Source organism: Capra hircus, chromosome 4 (assembly GCF_001704415.2).
Source record: "Capra hircus breed San Clemente chromosome 4, ASM170441v1, whole genome shotgun sequence".
In the NCBI taxonomy this organism is placed as follows: Eukaryota; Metazoa; Chordata; class Mammalia; order Artiodactyla; family Bovidae; genus Capra; species Capra hircus.
The window spans coordinates 88,970,131-88,986,529 of NC_030811.1; the positions used below are offsets into that span (position 1 = coordinate 88,970,131).

General features: G+C 35.5%; 1 protein-coding gene across 3 annotated transcripts in view; it reads left to right on the forward strand.

The window, feature by feature from the left end:
* Nucleotides 1-8,723, forward strand: part of FAM126A (family with sequence similarity 126 member A) — an 88,489-nt gene extending 79,766 nt beyond the window's left edge. For 2 of the 3 annotated variants that reach the window (XM_018047327.1, XM_018047326.1), the window contains exon 11: nucleotides 4,043-8,723. In XM_018047327.1, the coding sequence (XP_017902816.1) occupies nucleotides 4,043-4,614 (572 nt within the window). In that variant the 3' untranslated portion in view covers nucleotides 4,615-8,723. Of the gene's footprint in view, nucleotides 1-2,957; nucleotides 3,254-4,042 lie in introns of all 3 variants that reach the window. The other variant, XM_018047328.1, reaches the window with a different exon arrangement.

Below are 16,399 nucleotides of genomic sequence, written 5' to 3' on the forward strand. Positions count from 1 at the left end.
TAATTAGATGATTTTTAAAAATTAGTATTACTGTTTCTTGGGCTGCGGATCTTTACCATTTCCCCAGTAAACGTGATTAGTAACCCAACTGCCTTGTGCTATTTTATATAATCTTCTTGTCATTTCTAGTTTTTCTTGCAAAATTCTAAATTTTCACCATTGCAGCAGCATTTTCACTGATATCTTTTAAAAAATAAAACCAATTAAAAACATAAATTAACTTTGAAGATTCTGACTTATTTAGGGTTTTCTTAGAGATTTATTTGATCCTGCTCTCTGTTCAAAGTAAATTGTTTGCTTTCTATGAAAGGACCAGGAATCTAGGCAAATAAGAATTTTTTTTTAATTAAAAAATGTTTGTCAGAGAATATTTAACTCAAATTGACTTGAATGAATTGAAGAGTTAGTATTTATGGTATGCTAGAATGGACATTTGATGTCAACAAAAGATTCTGCTGTTTAGGTCCCCCAAACAGTAGTTGTAACTGTTTCTGCTCTTCGGTTTCCTTGTCTGTAAATGGGAATCATTACTCTGTGTGACCCCAGGGATTTTCCAAATCCCATGGATGGAGGAGCCTGGTAGGCTGCAGTCCATGGGGTCGCTAAGAGTTGGACATGACTGAGTGACTTCACTTTCACTTTTCACTTTTATGCATTGGAGAAGGAAATAGGTTTCCCTGGTGGCTCAGACAGTAAAGCATCCGCCTGCAGTGCAGGAGACCTGGGTTCGATCCCTGGGTTGGGAAGATCCCCTGGAGAAGGAAATGGCAACCCACTCCAGTACTCTTGCCTGGAAATCCCATGGACGGAGGAGCCTGGTGGGCTGCAGTCCATGGGGTCACTAAGAGTCGGGCACGACTGAGCGACTTCACTTCCCAGTGTTCTTGTCTGGAGAATCCCAGGGACGGGGGAGCCTGGTGGGCTGCCGTCTCTGGGGTCGCACAGTCGGACACGACTGAAGTGACTTAGCAGCAGCAGCAGCAATGATACCGTTAATAGATCTTTTGTGAAACTGCTTCTGCAACGTAAATGGACAAGTCTTGGTTGTCACCCAAGTGACCAAGTGCCATGCTGATTTTACTCTCAGTGGCAGTGGCCTCTGGCATTTACCTCAGTTGGATTTTACTTGCCCTCACTTTGAAGACAGCTTTTAGCAATGGGGAATGGGCTTACTTAGGAATTCTGTTAGGGAACCTGAAGCAGCAGGGTGTTAAACATTAATACCTCACTGATATCCTTTGGCCAGTCTAGGAAAGGATTTCATTTAGCGTATATGCAGTCAAAAGTTTATGAAGCACTGCTGGTGCTGCTGCTGCTGCTAAGTCGCTTCAGTCGTGCCTGACTCTGTGGGACCCCATAGACGGCAGCCCACCAGGCTCCCCCGTCCCTGGGATTCTCTAGGCAAGAACACTGGAGTGGGCTGCCATTTCCTTCTCCAATGCATGAAAGTGAAAAGTGAAAGTGAAGTCGTTCAGTTGTGTTCGACTCTTAGCGACCCCATGGACTGTAGCCCACCAGGCTCCTCCGTCCATGGGGTTTTCCAGGCAAGAGTACTGGAGTGGGGTTCCATTGCCTTCTCCGTATGAAGCACTATGTAATTGGAAAATTAATATGCCAACATATTGACCTACATGAAGGGCAACATGAAGCTTTGAAGACCTTTGGAGGTGCATATTGCTGCTCGGTAATGGAGTACCCAAGGCATCCATCTTTCAGAATTTGCCACACATTGGTCATGTGGGAAATTTATAAAATCCTAATGCCCAATCATAGCTCATACTATTTAAGTCAGAATGTTAAGGGTGAAAGCCAGGCATCAGTAGTTCTTCACGATGCTCAGCAAAGTGGGGACCCACAGGAATACGTGGCTCTGGCCTCCATTCTTCTACCTGTTGTTATTTCACATGCTATAGCACCATTCACAGAGCTTGATGTTCTATCATGAAAAATATTTGAAAGTATTGGGTAACATCACTCACCCAGATTTGTGTTCTACATTTTTAAAGAGTGCATACTGTTTTACATAGTCTTATGTTGTTTTGAACTTTAACTTTCATTACCGGTCCATGGTAGATATATTCATGTTATTTTTTTCCATCTGTTACAGATATTTCCTTGACAACTTTAAATGAACCATGGCTTTGTGATTTGAGACACAAAACAATGTCTACAAGTTTTAACTATTTAGGAGTTTCATTGTTTCAATTACAAATTACCATTTTCCGAATAAGGGACCAACAGCCACTTTGATTTTACAAATCCATTTTTATTTATTTCCAGTTTAGTAATGAATTGTTACAAGTTAGCCTAAATTTATGGAATTAATATGTCTGAAGGAATAGACTGTTTAATTATATCACAGCTGCATTAACATTTACTAATATACAAGATGATTGGTGTGTGAAACAAAAACTATACCTATAGTACTAACCGTGATATAGGTGAATAAGCATTTTTCCAACGTCATGGTTTATTAAGGCAGACTTAGTGTAATCTAATTAAAAACAATTATACAAGGAGAATTCCTAAATGGCTTGGTTCCTCATGTTGACAGGAAGGAACTAGAGTTTTGGCTGTAAATCCTTGAAAACTTGCCTAAGGCTTGACATAAGTTCAAGTGGTCACAATATTATCTTAAAAATAGTAAAAATTCTATTTTAAGTTATAAAAAAAATTCTGTTTCACAGTCCATGTCGAATGTGTGTGTGAAAAAATACAGAACATAAAATGATGCTCTGAGTTTTTTCATTGTCATTTGAAATTAAAGAACATGACCCCATTTCTCCAGTACTGTGAGAGTATTGTAAATTATGGGAGTTCCATCAGGGCATATATTTGGCTTAATACCTAACATTCAGTCGTCCAATTTTTGTTTTGGATCGTTTGCTTTTCTTGTTTTGCATTTTTGTTTTGTTTTGTTTTCAGCCATCATTTTGTCTTATCATCTTCAATTCTAGAGCAACCTGACAACAATAATGATACTACTGAATTGGGCATCCTTGTCATTCCTGAGATTAGTGTCACAAATGTGGCCGGAGAGAGAACCGGGAATGGGGAAAAAGGCAGAACACTAGGAGAGATTGATGCCCAGCATATACAGGGTGTACAGGAAACAGCCACAGATCCTAGAACTGAGAGCAAAGGCTTGCCAGAGATCAGGAGGCAAAAATCTGTAAGAAAAATGATGGAGGATGGAATAAACTCACCTGGCAGAGTGCAGTTTTAGCAGAGCACTTTATAGCTGCACTCCAAGGTATCTCATGGCAAAGGGTCACTGCTGCATGTCTTAAGCAACAGTTGCACAGGCACAAAAATCTTGCATGTTATCTAATCAAAATGCATGAATTATGTACTACAGTTTCTCAGTGACTTAATGCTCTTTGGAATGGTCATATCTATGTCTCTGAGTAAATTGTTATGAAAATGAGGCAGAAAATGGCTTCCAGAATAATTTACTGCTTGTTTTGAGATCTAAAGTTACTTTTTTATCCTTGTACTTTTGCCATCTTTGATATAGAAGATAATGTATAAAGAATTTTAACAAGTTTGTGATTATATTTATGGTCTATATATTTTTCTTTTAGTAAGAAAATCTAGAATGTGGAGTGCAACCTTAAAAAAAGTCTTTAAACTATTTTAATAATTTTTTTTTTTAAGTTTCTTGGTATGATCTTTAACTTTACACTGCTTTGCTATTAGGGGAGAGTTTACCCCCTAGTTTTACTGTGTGGTGTCTTTCTAATTGTCTCTGATCTTTGCATGAATAGTAAGAAAACTTTTCTAAAAACACAGTGGGGTGTGGCTTATGGCGTGCTTTTTTATTTAATATACTCTAAATTATTCTAATTTTAGTGATTAACTGTTGACATTTTATAGAATGTTTTGATTTATCCTTTGATTTTGGTCAGTAATCTGTTGCTTTACATATTATGCTAAAATTGTTCTAAAATTTATTTAAAGTATATTTGATTTGGTATTAATCATGAAAAAGAATTACTTAAAATGTTTAATATTAATTAATCCTTGTTATTTCTTTGTTTAGGAAATACAGAATTAACAGGTCAAGAAGAACTGATGGAGATATCCGAAGTTGACGAGGGATTTTATTCCAGGGCTGCCTCTAGTACCAGCCAGTCGGGTTTATCAAACATTAGTCAAAATAGTAACAAGACAAGTATAGGAAAGACTCAGAGAAGGTCAGGAGGAAACAAAGCTGGAGGAAAAGAGAAAGAAACTACAGGGGAGTCTTGCAAAGATCACTTTGTTCGAAAACAAACGCAGAGAGCCCAAAGTGAGAATCTTGAGCTTCTCTCCTTAAAGAGACTTACGCTGACAACCAGCCAATCTCTGCCTAAACCTTGCAGTCATGGTTTGGCTAAGACTGCCGCCAGTGTTTTCAGTAAATCCTTTGAACAAGTCAGTGGAGTCTCAGTCCCACATAACCCGTCATCTGCTGTCGGCTGTGGGTCTGGGACAGATGCCAATAGGTTTTCTGCTTGTAGTCTCCAAGAAGAAAAGCTGATATACACTTCTGAAAGGACTGAACTTCCAATGAAGCATCAAGCAGGTCAGCAGAGACCTCCTAGTATTAGCATTACTTTGTCCACAGATTAATTTGTAAGGGTTTCCTCATGTACGCAGTGAATCTGGAAATACAACTGGGCTTCTTCACGCAAGTTCCCAGGGTCATCTTTCATCCCTGCTCCTGATGGGAGCCCTGCTGTTTTAAATTCTGATGGCTACCTTGACTTTATGAAGGGAATAATCTCTAGGTTGTAGTGAGTTGAAACATGGTTTTGCTATTTCTTGGGTTGTATTTTTTCCCCTTGGCTTGAGTCTTTTTTTTTTAATCCTGTTTCTGTTGCCCTAAGATTGACATTGTGATAGTACATTTTGACAGGTGGTGTGATCAGGTTGGTTACATCTCCTGTGAGGTTGTGAATCGTTTTCTTTAATAACTCCTATTTTGGTAGGCATATCTTTGGCCTTCAATATAAAGGGAATCCATGTATGGAAATTGTTTTTTTAAGGATGAGGCTAGGTACAACTCCAAGAATTCTTCAGCTGGCTGTTTAGGAAGCCACTCCGAAAAACAGGCATGTGAAGAAACAAAAATGATATTTATGAAAAGTGCCTGATAAAGATGTTTATAGCCAGATCATCTTGAAGATTAGTAGAACAGTAATATAAAGCACTGGAAAATGCTTCATAACTCAGTACCCTAAAATATTATGTGATTCCAGGGAATGGGAAGAGGGATTGCTGTCATTTATTTGCAACATTTTATATCAAAAATCAGGTTGCAAGTAGATGTGTTATTGAAGTGTTTGATCTGGATTTAGCAGGTGAAAATCCTTTTCAGTTCCTAAGGTGTAATAGGCCATAAAGCTGGCTTACCCTGCTGCTGGATTTCGGAAATACTGCTTAGTTTGGATTCCCATAATTCAGAGCACACATCATTGAAGACTTCACTGTAAATTTTGTACCTCAGCTCTAAAGATAGCAGTGTTCACCATGTTGAATGGTTTGTCTATAATTGAAGGAAATTAGGTAAAATTTTCATCTATTAAATATCATTGAAAGAAAATAAAAATAGTGAAATGTGGACTAAAGACATTTATGTACTAACTAATTTAGGTTATTTATGTTCGTGTTCTTAAATTGAAATTTTTAAATATGAAAAATATTGAATGTGTTTCTTGTTTTGTGAACAGGCCTATTTTAAATGTTCTTGTTAAGATACGAAGAATAATCAGTATAGTTGCCCCCAGCCAAAAAAAAATTTTAAAAAGCTAATTTAACAGAAGCTGAACAAACCCGTATGTAGCTATAGAGGATCATGTGACCTCCAGATGGACGTAAGAATTTTGACATTTGCTAGTGGTGGTAATTTCAGCTATGGTGAGGTTCCTTTTAAATCAAGTAGGCTTAGTAATAATCTAGGGTAAGAGAGAAAAAAGCAGGGTTGAGAATGAGAGAGTAACTTTACTGGGGAGGAAGACCTAGGGAGCTGTCCCCTTTTCAGTGGTTAGTACGCAGTTTTCCTTATTCATAGTCCTTAGCTATAGCCACACAGAGAAAATGCTAGTTTTCATCTTGCACCTATTTATGCAGAGCTCAAATATGTGGAAAAGTTGCATGTCTTGAAGACTGCTGAAGTATTTACAGTATGAATGCAATTTTGACTGTAACTACTTTGGCTGCTGTTTTATCTAATTTTTCAAAAATCATTAACTAGTTTTCATTGAGTAATCCTAAATAAAATATGGTTTTTAACATAAGTGAACTTGATATTTTTAGTTCCAGTGGTAGAAATGAAGTAAGATCTATTGGCATACATTATAGTTAAAAAAAGTCAAGTCAACCGGACAGTGAAAGTTGACAAAGTATTAATGTACTAAGAATCCTGTGTTCAATTTAAATCCTGTGTACAATCACTGTGAATTTCCTATTGTCTTTTTGTAATTCTTTAACAGTCTTTAATAGTCTTAAGAACTAATTTAAAAGACTGGCATTGGAAGCGAGTTAAGGTGCTTAGGAAATATTGTAGAAGGATTTTGGGAAACATTAGTCTGAGGACACATGAGCCGGCCCAAATAAGAGATCAGGTTTTAATGTTCAGCTGTTGTAATGGAACCTCATTTTGGTATTATTCTAGATCATTGTGGTCTGAGGAGCAGTAAGGAGCATCGGCATCACCTGGTAGAATTTCAGAGCCACCTTAGACCTACTGAATCTTAACCTGCCTTTTAATAAGATCTCAAGTGATTATTATGCACATTAAAGTTTGAGAAGACAGTATCAAAGTGCAAACAAATCACTTACCTAATATTTAGAATTCTCACAACCCTAGATCAAATATGTTGGATACTATAATCTTCACTGTTTTTAACAGCTAATTAATTTTTTATAGTGTCAACTCACTTAAGTCCCCTAATTAAATCTTTAATGAATCTCATTTGTTTTTACAATAAAAATGGTTAATATTTTGTATTTTTTTGATAACTAAAAATGGAATCAGAGCTCTACAGTTTCAAGTATGAAAGGGGTACCACTCTTTTATACAGCAAATCTGCATGTGTTTATTCTTTTAAAAACCCTGAAGGATTACTCAAAGGAATGGTTCTGAATTTTTGCTCCAAGTAATTTGCACCAATTGATTTTCTGGAATGTGGAATTATGTGGAGTTGTGTTAACGAGAAAATTCTGTTGTAGTATCTTTGATGCTATTTCAAGTAAGGATTATACAATTGAAAAATTTTATAGCAATTATAAATACTGGGTAATGATAACTTATTGTAACAATTGTAATTGTCTCTACTATTATTGTCCCACTTACTTTTCCAAATTTGAAAGTTGGGGTGGCTTTTGTAGGTCATTTTCTTCTGAAGATGCTGACATGACCATTTGGTCACAGACCTCCGTATATTCAGAGTAATATCTTTTATCACAAGAAGAAGTCTGGACAAAACTGGGGCCTTGTACCCCATGGCTCTGAGGATCTCAGTAGACCCTGTAGTCCCATTCTACATTTTAAACCTCTAAAAGATTCTTCGAATTACCCAACCTCTCACTCTTCAAATACCCAACTACCTAGAATATTCTAGTGAAGCTGGATGCCAGATTTTGCCTTTTGGAATCCAAGTGGAGAGAGAAACAAAGACTTAAGGGGAATGTCTAGGGCAGGTGAGCACCCTGGAATCCCTTGTTATACCACCATGGAGCTTTTAAAGGCAACTCTGTAGATTTGAAGAGTAGAAATTCTCAGTCTTTAAATGATTTCAGTGGTTTTTGAAAAAGCAATATTTCATTGTTCTCTTCAATTATGAAGTAACTGCTTAGCAAAGATTATTCATTTAAAGACAAAAGAGTTGAAATAAAGGGAAATAAAAATTTTAAACCAAAATAGATAAAAATGATCCCATTTTAGGGGATTTTGCCTGTTTGAAAGAATAAAATTAAAGTGTTGAAGCCTTTACATTTAAATTATAAAGAAAAATACACTCAGACTTAATTTTCAGCAAATATTTAAAATAAGGCTATTTAACATTTCAGTCTGTAGGCACTGTAAGTCTACACTTTATTAAAGGGAAGCAAATCAAGAAAATATGTAGTTAAATAATGTAACTGAAAAAAATTTTTTCGAAAAGCCATTTAAAAAGAATAATTTGATGGGTACTTAAAGTAAGCATTGTAGATAAAAATTAGTATATTAATAGTGTCTTCCCAATCTTTGAATAAAAAAATTAACTCTCTAGTCCTTTGATTAGCATGAATTTATACTTTGAGATTAATTGCTTAGTAAAATTATATATAATGCTTTGAGTTATTCACATTTATATTTAATATTGATAAATTCTTCATCAGAGAATATAAGTATGTTGTCTTCTGTATTTTGTAACTTGTGCATATCTAAAGAGACTAACAGTGAACATTTTAGAAGATACTTTTGTGTTTTTTAATAATAGAGTTCTAGAGTATTAATGTCTTGATATAAAGTTTCTACTAGTAAACTCAAGATCTGTTTCACATACTGTTATTGTGTACCTCTAATCTTTACTTCTAATTACGTAGTGATACTAATCTTTTCATAGTAAATATACTTGTTTCTAATTGTATTCCTAGAGTTTACATTCCTAAAGAATAAATTATGACTTTGGATATTTTTATGTGCTCCCTACCTTTTTAAGGTTATGGAAATAAACTGGAGTTTAGTTTTTTGACGTTTTGTATATTTGTGTAATTGTTCTCCATATATAATACTTTTTACAACAGTGCTGCCTCTTGTTTTATTGAAATAAAAACAGAAAAAAAAAATTTTTTTCCAGATCACTTTACTCATTAAAAAACCATCATAAAATTTTGCAAAAGTCATGTGGAGGAAGAAATAAAAGAAGACTTCGGTGAGTTGAGTCATTGAGAGCTTTTGGGAGTAAGCCATAGGACAATGACATTTCATTCTTGGCTTTATGTTTTACATGGCCTGTGGATGAGATGTGTGACAAATTCATTAATATTCATCAAAAAAAAGATGAGCTCCATGAGTCACGCACCACTGACATTTGTCATACCAAGAGTACAGGCAACTTTAGATAACAATGCTTTGCCCTTTTATCTGTTGCGTGAGTCTTTATCTCTTGAATGCAGAGATTATATGCCTCTAGGATAGGACTTTGTGCATTGTAGATACTGAGACACTTAATGAATGTGTGAGTTAGGTTGACATTAGTGTTGGGAAACAATCAAGGATAAGTTCTCCAATGTATTATATTACAGTAAAATTTTAAAATTCCATTTACTGACTCTAGGAAATCTCCATGACATTACCTTGAATAGTATTACTGTGTGTGCTTAGAAACAAAACCCTCTTAGAAACTTGAAAAAAAAATCCTGTTCTATAGTTGATTATATATTTGGATAATTCCAATTCATCTAAGGAACTGAGTAATTTTGGAAATATTTTCTAAACTACTATTAGAGGAGCATTCACAGAGAACAAGAGAAGTGATTTTTGTAAATCACATGTTAGCCCTATGGACGAGAAACTCTTCTAGTGACTTTTAACAATCACCATAAATAGTTGACTCACTTCCTAGAATCTGTAATACCAGCATAATTATTTTAAAATTATTAAGAAAGGCTTTGACAGATAATTCTAGTCACTTGGTAATTTCCCTTGTATTGTTACTGTGGTAGTAGTAATAGCTAATATTTGTAATTAAAAATTGTGATCTCATTTAATCTTCAGAACATTCCTATAAAATGATTAGAATCCCCATTTTAAAAAGAGGAAACTGAAGCTCTCAAAAGGGCAGATGACCTGCCCAAAGTCACAAAGCTGCTGGGTGGAAAGCTAGGTCTTGTGACTCATTTTTCTATCACCTGGTAAAAGAAGATAGTGATATTTTATAACAGACATATTACATATTTGATATTCATTCATTCCATAAGTGACAGTTTTAAGGTGAAAATAAAAGTTTTCTAAAAATATGATACTTTTTGGTGAACTTTAGGTAATTGTGTTTCCTTCAGTGGTAAACTGAATACTAGTCAGTCAGATATTAAAAACATAGTAAAATATAAATTAAGATTTTATTTTTTTACCTGTCAGATAAAGATTTAAAAGATTGAGACTAGTATTGGCATAGGAGTTGGGAAATTTAATTCCATTGCAGGACTTAAATTGGTACAACTGAAATAATGAGCAACTCAGCAGGATCTATCAAACTTTAAAGTGCGTGTCTTCTGAGCTAGCAACCCTGCTCTTCTGTGTTTATTACACTCTCTATATTTTTTGGAAATTTTAGTATAAATGTGTAAAGATATTCATTGAAGCATTGCTTGTAATAGTGAAAAAATAAAAAGCAGTCTAAATAACCATTAATAGAGGACTGGATGAAGTATGGTGCATACATACATATGGTGGAAAATGATGTAGCTGTGAAAAACAATGCAGATTTGTATGTGATGATTCAGAAAGATTATTTAATTATAATGTTACCTGGAAAAAAAAGTCATAGAACAATGAAATTGTTCCATTTAATATGGATATATATGTGTTTATATACATACATGTACATATGTACAGCACATGTGTGTTTGCTGATATGTGGGGAGAAAAGCATTATTTCTAAGTGTGATCTAATGGTAGTCTGCATCAGGGAAAAAGTGGTGTTTTTAAAAATAGAGATTCTGAGACCTTGTGTTGAACCCTCTAAATCAGAATCATGGAGTGAAGCATGGAAACCTTTATTTGTAACAAGTTCCTCAGTTGATTCTTACCCAACCTTAATGTTTGGTCTAGTAGCTAACAGCAGTGAATTGATTATCTTTCTGGTGGTAGTCTGTAGTTAGGAAAAACAAATATTTTAAAATGTTAATTGTTAAATTGAAGTGTAGTTTACACATAATGTTAAATTAGTTTCAGGTATGTGGGGAAGATCCCCTGGAGAAGGAAATGGCAATCCACTCCAGCACTCTTGCCTGGAAAAGAACAGATCTTGTGTTCTAGATGAGGCTTCCCCTAAGATGAAGCCGGTTAACATCGATTAACATTATTAACATAGACCTGTTAGTGAAAAGTAAATTGGCCTGATATAGAAAAATGATTCTTCTGTATCAGTTCAGTTCAGTTCAGTCGCTCAGTCGTGTCTGACTCTTTGTGACCCCATGAGTTGCAGCACACCAGGCCTCCCTGTCCATCACCAACTCCTGGAGTACACCCAAACTCATGTGCATCGAGTCAGTGATGCCATCCAGCCATCTCATCCTCTGTCGTCCCCTTATCCTGCCCCCAATCCCTCCCAGTATCAGAGTCATTTCCAATGAGTCAACTCTTCACATGAGGTGGCCAATGTACTGGAGTTTCAGCTTTAGCATCATTCCTTCCAAAGAACACCCAGGACTGATCTTTAGAATGGACTGGTTGGATCTCTCTTCTCCAACACCACAGTTCGAAAGCATCAATGTCCGGCGCTCAGCTTTCTTCACAGTCCAACTCTCATATCCATACATGACCACTGGAAAAACCATAGCCTTGACTAGATGGACCTTTATTGGCAAAGTAATGTCTCTGCTTTTGAATATACTATCTAGGTTGGTCATAACTTTTCCTTCCAAGGAGTAAGCGTCTTTTAATTTCATGGCTGCAGTCACCATCTGCAGTGATTTTGGATCCCCCAAAAATAAAGTCTGACACTGTTTCCACTGTTTCCCCATCTATTTCCCAAGAAGTGATGGGACCAGATGCCATGATCTTTGTTTTCTGAATGTTGAGCTTTAAGCCAACTTTTTCACTCTCCTCTTTCACTGTCATCAAGAGGCTTTTTAGTTCCTCTTCACTTTCTGCCATAAGGGTGGTATCATCTGCATATCTGAGGTTATTGATATTTCTCCCGGCCATCTTGATTCCAGCTTGTGTTTCTTCCAGCCCAGCGTTTTTCATGATGTACTCTGCATATAAGTTAAATAAGCAGGGTGACAATATACAGCCTTGACTTACTCCTTTTCCTATTTAGTATCCTTGCCTTGAGAACCCCATGAACAGCATGAAAAGGCAAAATGATAGGATACTGAAAGAGGAACTCCCCAGGCCAGTAGGCTACTGGAGATCAGTGGAGAAATAACTCCAGAAAGAATGAAGGGATGGAGCCAAAGCAAAAATAATACCCAGTTGTGGATGTGACTGGTGATAGAAGCAAGGTCTGATGCTGTAAAGAGTAATATTGCATAGGAACCTGGAATGTCAGGTCTATGAATCAAGGCAAATTGGAAGTGGTCAAACAGGAGATGGCAAGAGTGAACGTTGACATTCTAGGTATCAGCGAACTAAAATGGACTGGAATGGGTGAATTTAACTCGGATGACCATTATATCTACTACTGCAGGCAGGAATCCCTCAGAAGAAATGGAGTAGCCATCATGGTCAACTAAAGGGTCTGAAATGCAGTACTTGGATGCAATCTCAAAATGACAGAATGATCTCTGTTCGTTTCCAAGGCAAACCATCCAATATCACAGTAATCCAAGTCCATGCCCCAACCAGTAACGCTGAAGAAGCTGAAGTTGAACGGTTCTATGAAGACCTACAAGACCTTTTAGAACTAACACCTAAAAAAGATGTCCTTTTCGTTATAGGGGACTGGAATGCAAAAGTAGGAAGTCAAGAAACACCTGGAGTAACAGGCAAATTTGGCCTTGGAATGCGGAATGAAGCAGGGCAAAGGCTAATAGAGTTTTGCCAAGAAAATGCACTGGTCATAGCAAACACCCTCTTCCAACAACACAAGAGAAGACTCTACACATGGACATCACCAGATGGTCAACACCGAAATCAGGTTGATTATATTCTTTGCAGCCAAAGATGGAGAAGCAAACAAGACCAGGAGCTGACTGTGGCTCAGATCAAAAATTCCTTATTGCCAAATTCAGACTGAAATTGAAGAAAGTAGGGAAAACCATTAGACCATTCAGGTATGACCTAAATCAAATCCCTTATGATTATACAGTGAAAGTGAGAAACAGATTTAAGGGCCTAGATCTGATAGAGTGCCTGATGAACTATGGATGGAGGTTCGTGACATTGTACAGGAGACAGGGATTGAGACCATCCCCATGGAAAAGAAATGCAAAAAAGAATGATATTAAAACTCCTTTAAGTCCACATTTTATCCTAAGGGTAGCCCCCCAAACTGCCTGCATGAGAACTTATCAGGACTGATTTCTCAGCCACAGCAAAGCAATTTTGGTTCAGTTGATGAGGCATGTGGAGCACAGAAATCTGCATTTTTAATAAGCAAGCACATCCTTCTGTATCTACTTTGCCTTCTCCAGAATGTTTTGCATACACAATGATTTCCTCACAATGATTTGTTTAGATTAACTCCAGGAAAACTTTTGTTTCAATGATGTGTCTTGATACCTAGAAAGCCCTCAATAAATATTTTTCAAGTAGTCTTTGATTCTCCTGTTCTAACATATCAGCTAGATTCAAGAGTTTAGTTGGAGAGATTGAGGGTTCTCTGTGCTGAGGATACGTGGAGGGAACTAGGGCAATGTGGCAGCCTCAGCCAGTCGCCAGCTAGGGTGTCACTAGGGAATGATTTTTTTGTTGTTATTTTTGATCTTTGTTTCATAATAAAGGTTTTTTTTTTAATCCAGGCATATCTTACCTGAACTAATTAACAATAAGTAAGGAGAAAAGGAAAATTTCCCCACCTGTCTTTAACAGCTTATTCTTTGATGGGAGATTGGACCAATCTTGGTCAGGTGTATTACTTGCACACTTAGTGTGAGAACCATGGGCTTTAGCCAAACCATCACTCATAGTTAGAGCAACAAAATCAAGACCAGTTAAATGATTTCTCCAAGGTAGTATCAATACTTTGAACATGCTGCTGCTGCTGCTAAGTCGCTTCAGTCGTGTCCGACTCTGTGCGACTCCATAGACGGTGAGTTTAAATTATTTCTTGTATAGTCCCCTAAGTGAAATTACCAATTTAAAGACATTAATTCTTTAATGACCCAATGCTAGGTAGGTTTTCTGAACAATCAAATAAAAATTGCACTGCTGCAAATTACGTATTACTCTCCCTGCCCTCCAACCCCAACTGCCACCAACCAGTGCTTCTAATTTTGAACCTTAATTTATTTAAAAGTTTTAATTGTTGCATAATTGTGCCCCAGAATATCCATTTTCATATCAAAGAAGCCTAGCAAGGCTGTGCATTTTTCATTTTGGTAATTTGATATCTGCAAGTCTGCATATGTAAATAGTTTGTCGATGCTAACTATAAATCAAGTATAATAAGGCATTAATCTTATACCTTTAAGATTATTGTTTGATAATTTGGATAGTAAACTCCATTTTTTCTAGCTCTTAAAATAATGTTCAGTGTTCATTTGGAATTACATTTGACCCTTGAACAACACATGTCCATTTATAGGTGAATTTTTTTCAATATATATGTACTACAAAGTAGACTATAAAATTATATGTGGATTTTCAACTTAGCAGGAGTCAGCACTGCAACCTCCAAGTTGTTCAAGGATCAACTGTACTTTCAGAGTTAATGTATCAGATTCTGATGTATTAGAAATCTCCCACCCATCCTCCTGGTTTATTCCTGTCCCCCTCTGCTTCTTGTTTACACTGGTATGTGAACTTTCTCTTTGTGACTAAGAACTCAGCGGAAATGGAAATGATTAATTGAGCTGAGTCAGTGAGTCATTCTTGAAAAAAACAGCGGCAGCGTTAAGATTATGATTTTGATACTGCTTCTATTATTCTTCGTCATCATCACCAAGTAATAATAGAGACACTGTATGGTGGTCTTCTTCACTAATTTTTCCAAATAATGCTATTTATCAAGAGATTGGGCTGGAGACTGAAGCTAGTATTTAATCTAATTTAGTGAACAATGTTAATGTTTTACTTGAGTCTTTTCAGACAGAAACAAAGTATATGTCTTCATAAATTTTTATTTCCCCCCATTAGTTTAATTTCCCCATAAATTTCTTCTGTTATGTGGTAAAAATGTTAAAAAATCATGTTAAAAAATCTTACATAACTAATTTTATTTTTATTATGTAAACATAGAATTGAAACATTTGATGAAACATATTTGATATCCTATGTGTAAAACCAGAGCATATAATATAGCTGCATCTGGAAAAAGATTAGAAAGAGTTATATAAAATAAAGACATAAGATTATATTTCTTTTTTCCTTTTTGGCAAATTTTCTTTAAAGATAATACTTATGTGAAGAAATTAAAGATGGTGACTTACATAAAATAATTTCTTTTAAGATGTGGGTAAATCCCTTTTCCTCTTGAAAGCATACTGGGTATGCTCAATTTTACTTTACCATCCAGTAGTAAGCCCTTAGGATCCCAAAGACAAATTTGTTTAAAGTTTGAATTACTAATTTTCTTTAGAATTTTATAATTTTTACATTTTATTTCTTACTGATCTTACTATATTGTGTATTTTTTTGCCTTTGTTTTATCAGTTTTCATATTTTTAATATTTTTATAGCTGTCTCCTAGGTAGTAATAAAATTTGTTGAAATAGAAAATTATATTTCCCTAATTTTTCTTCAATAGTTTAAAGTAAAAATTTTAAATATTTTAGAAATATTGACTTGGAAAATCAACAATTTTTAATATTTTGCCATGTTTATTTATGTATATTACACATCTAAATTATACTTCTATTTTTGAACTCATATTTTTCTCTATTTTCAATAACATGTTCTTCAACAAATATCTACTATGCATCAGTAAATTCTACTAACTAGTATTTTCTTTTACCCTTTTCACTATTTGTGCTAATAGCTTATTTGTTAAAGAACTTTTTTTGCAGAATCAACTATTGGTATTAATTAATTTTATTTTTTCTTCTCCTTAGTATATATTTACTCTTAGTTTTATTATTTCTCTTTTCTTACTTTCTCTTGGCTTGCTAGTTATTTATTTATTTTTTTATCTAAAGTAGGAACACAATTGATGTTTCTTTTTACTTCTTAGTACTGGAAACCTCTGAAACTATAATTTTTTGTTTCAAAAAAAAAAAACTCTTCTGTGTATTTTGGTGCTTAAGATGCTCTTTGAAAGCATCAGATTTGTTGGATTTGTTTTTCAATCCAGATATTTGTCATTTTTTAAAAGGAGGCTTAGCCAAATCACATTTATTATTTTAATCAATTCCTCTGCATTCATATTATTACATTCCTGAAAGTGAAAGTGAAAGTGAAGTCGCTCAGTCGTGTCCGACTCTGTGACCCGTGGACTATAGCCCACCAAGCTCCTCCATCCATGGGATTCTCCAGGCAAGAATACTGGAGTGGGTTGCCATTTTATTCCTGCTGCTGCTACTAAGTCACTTCAGTTGTGTCCGA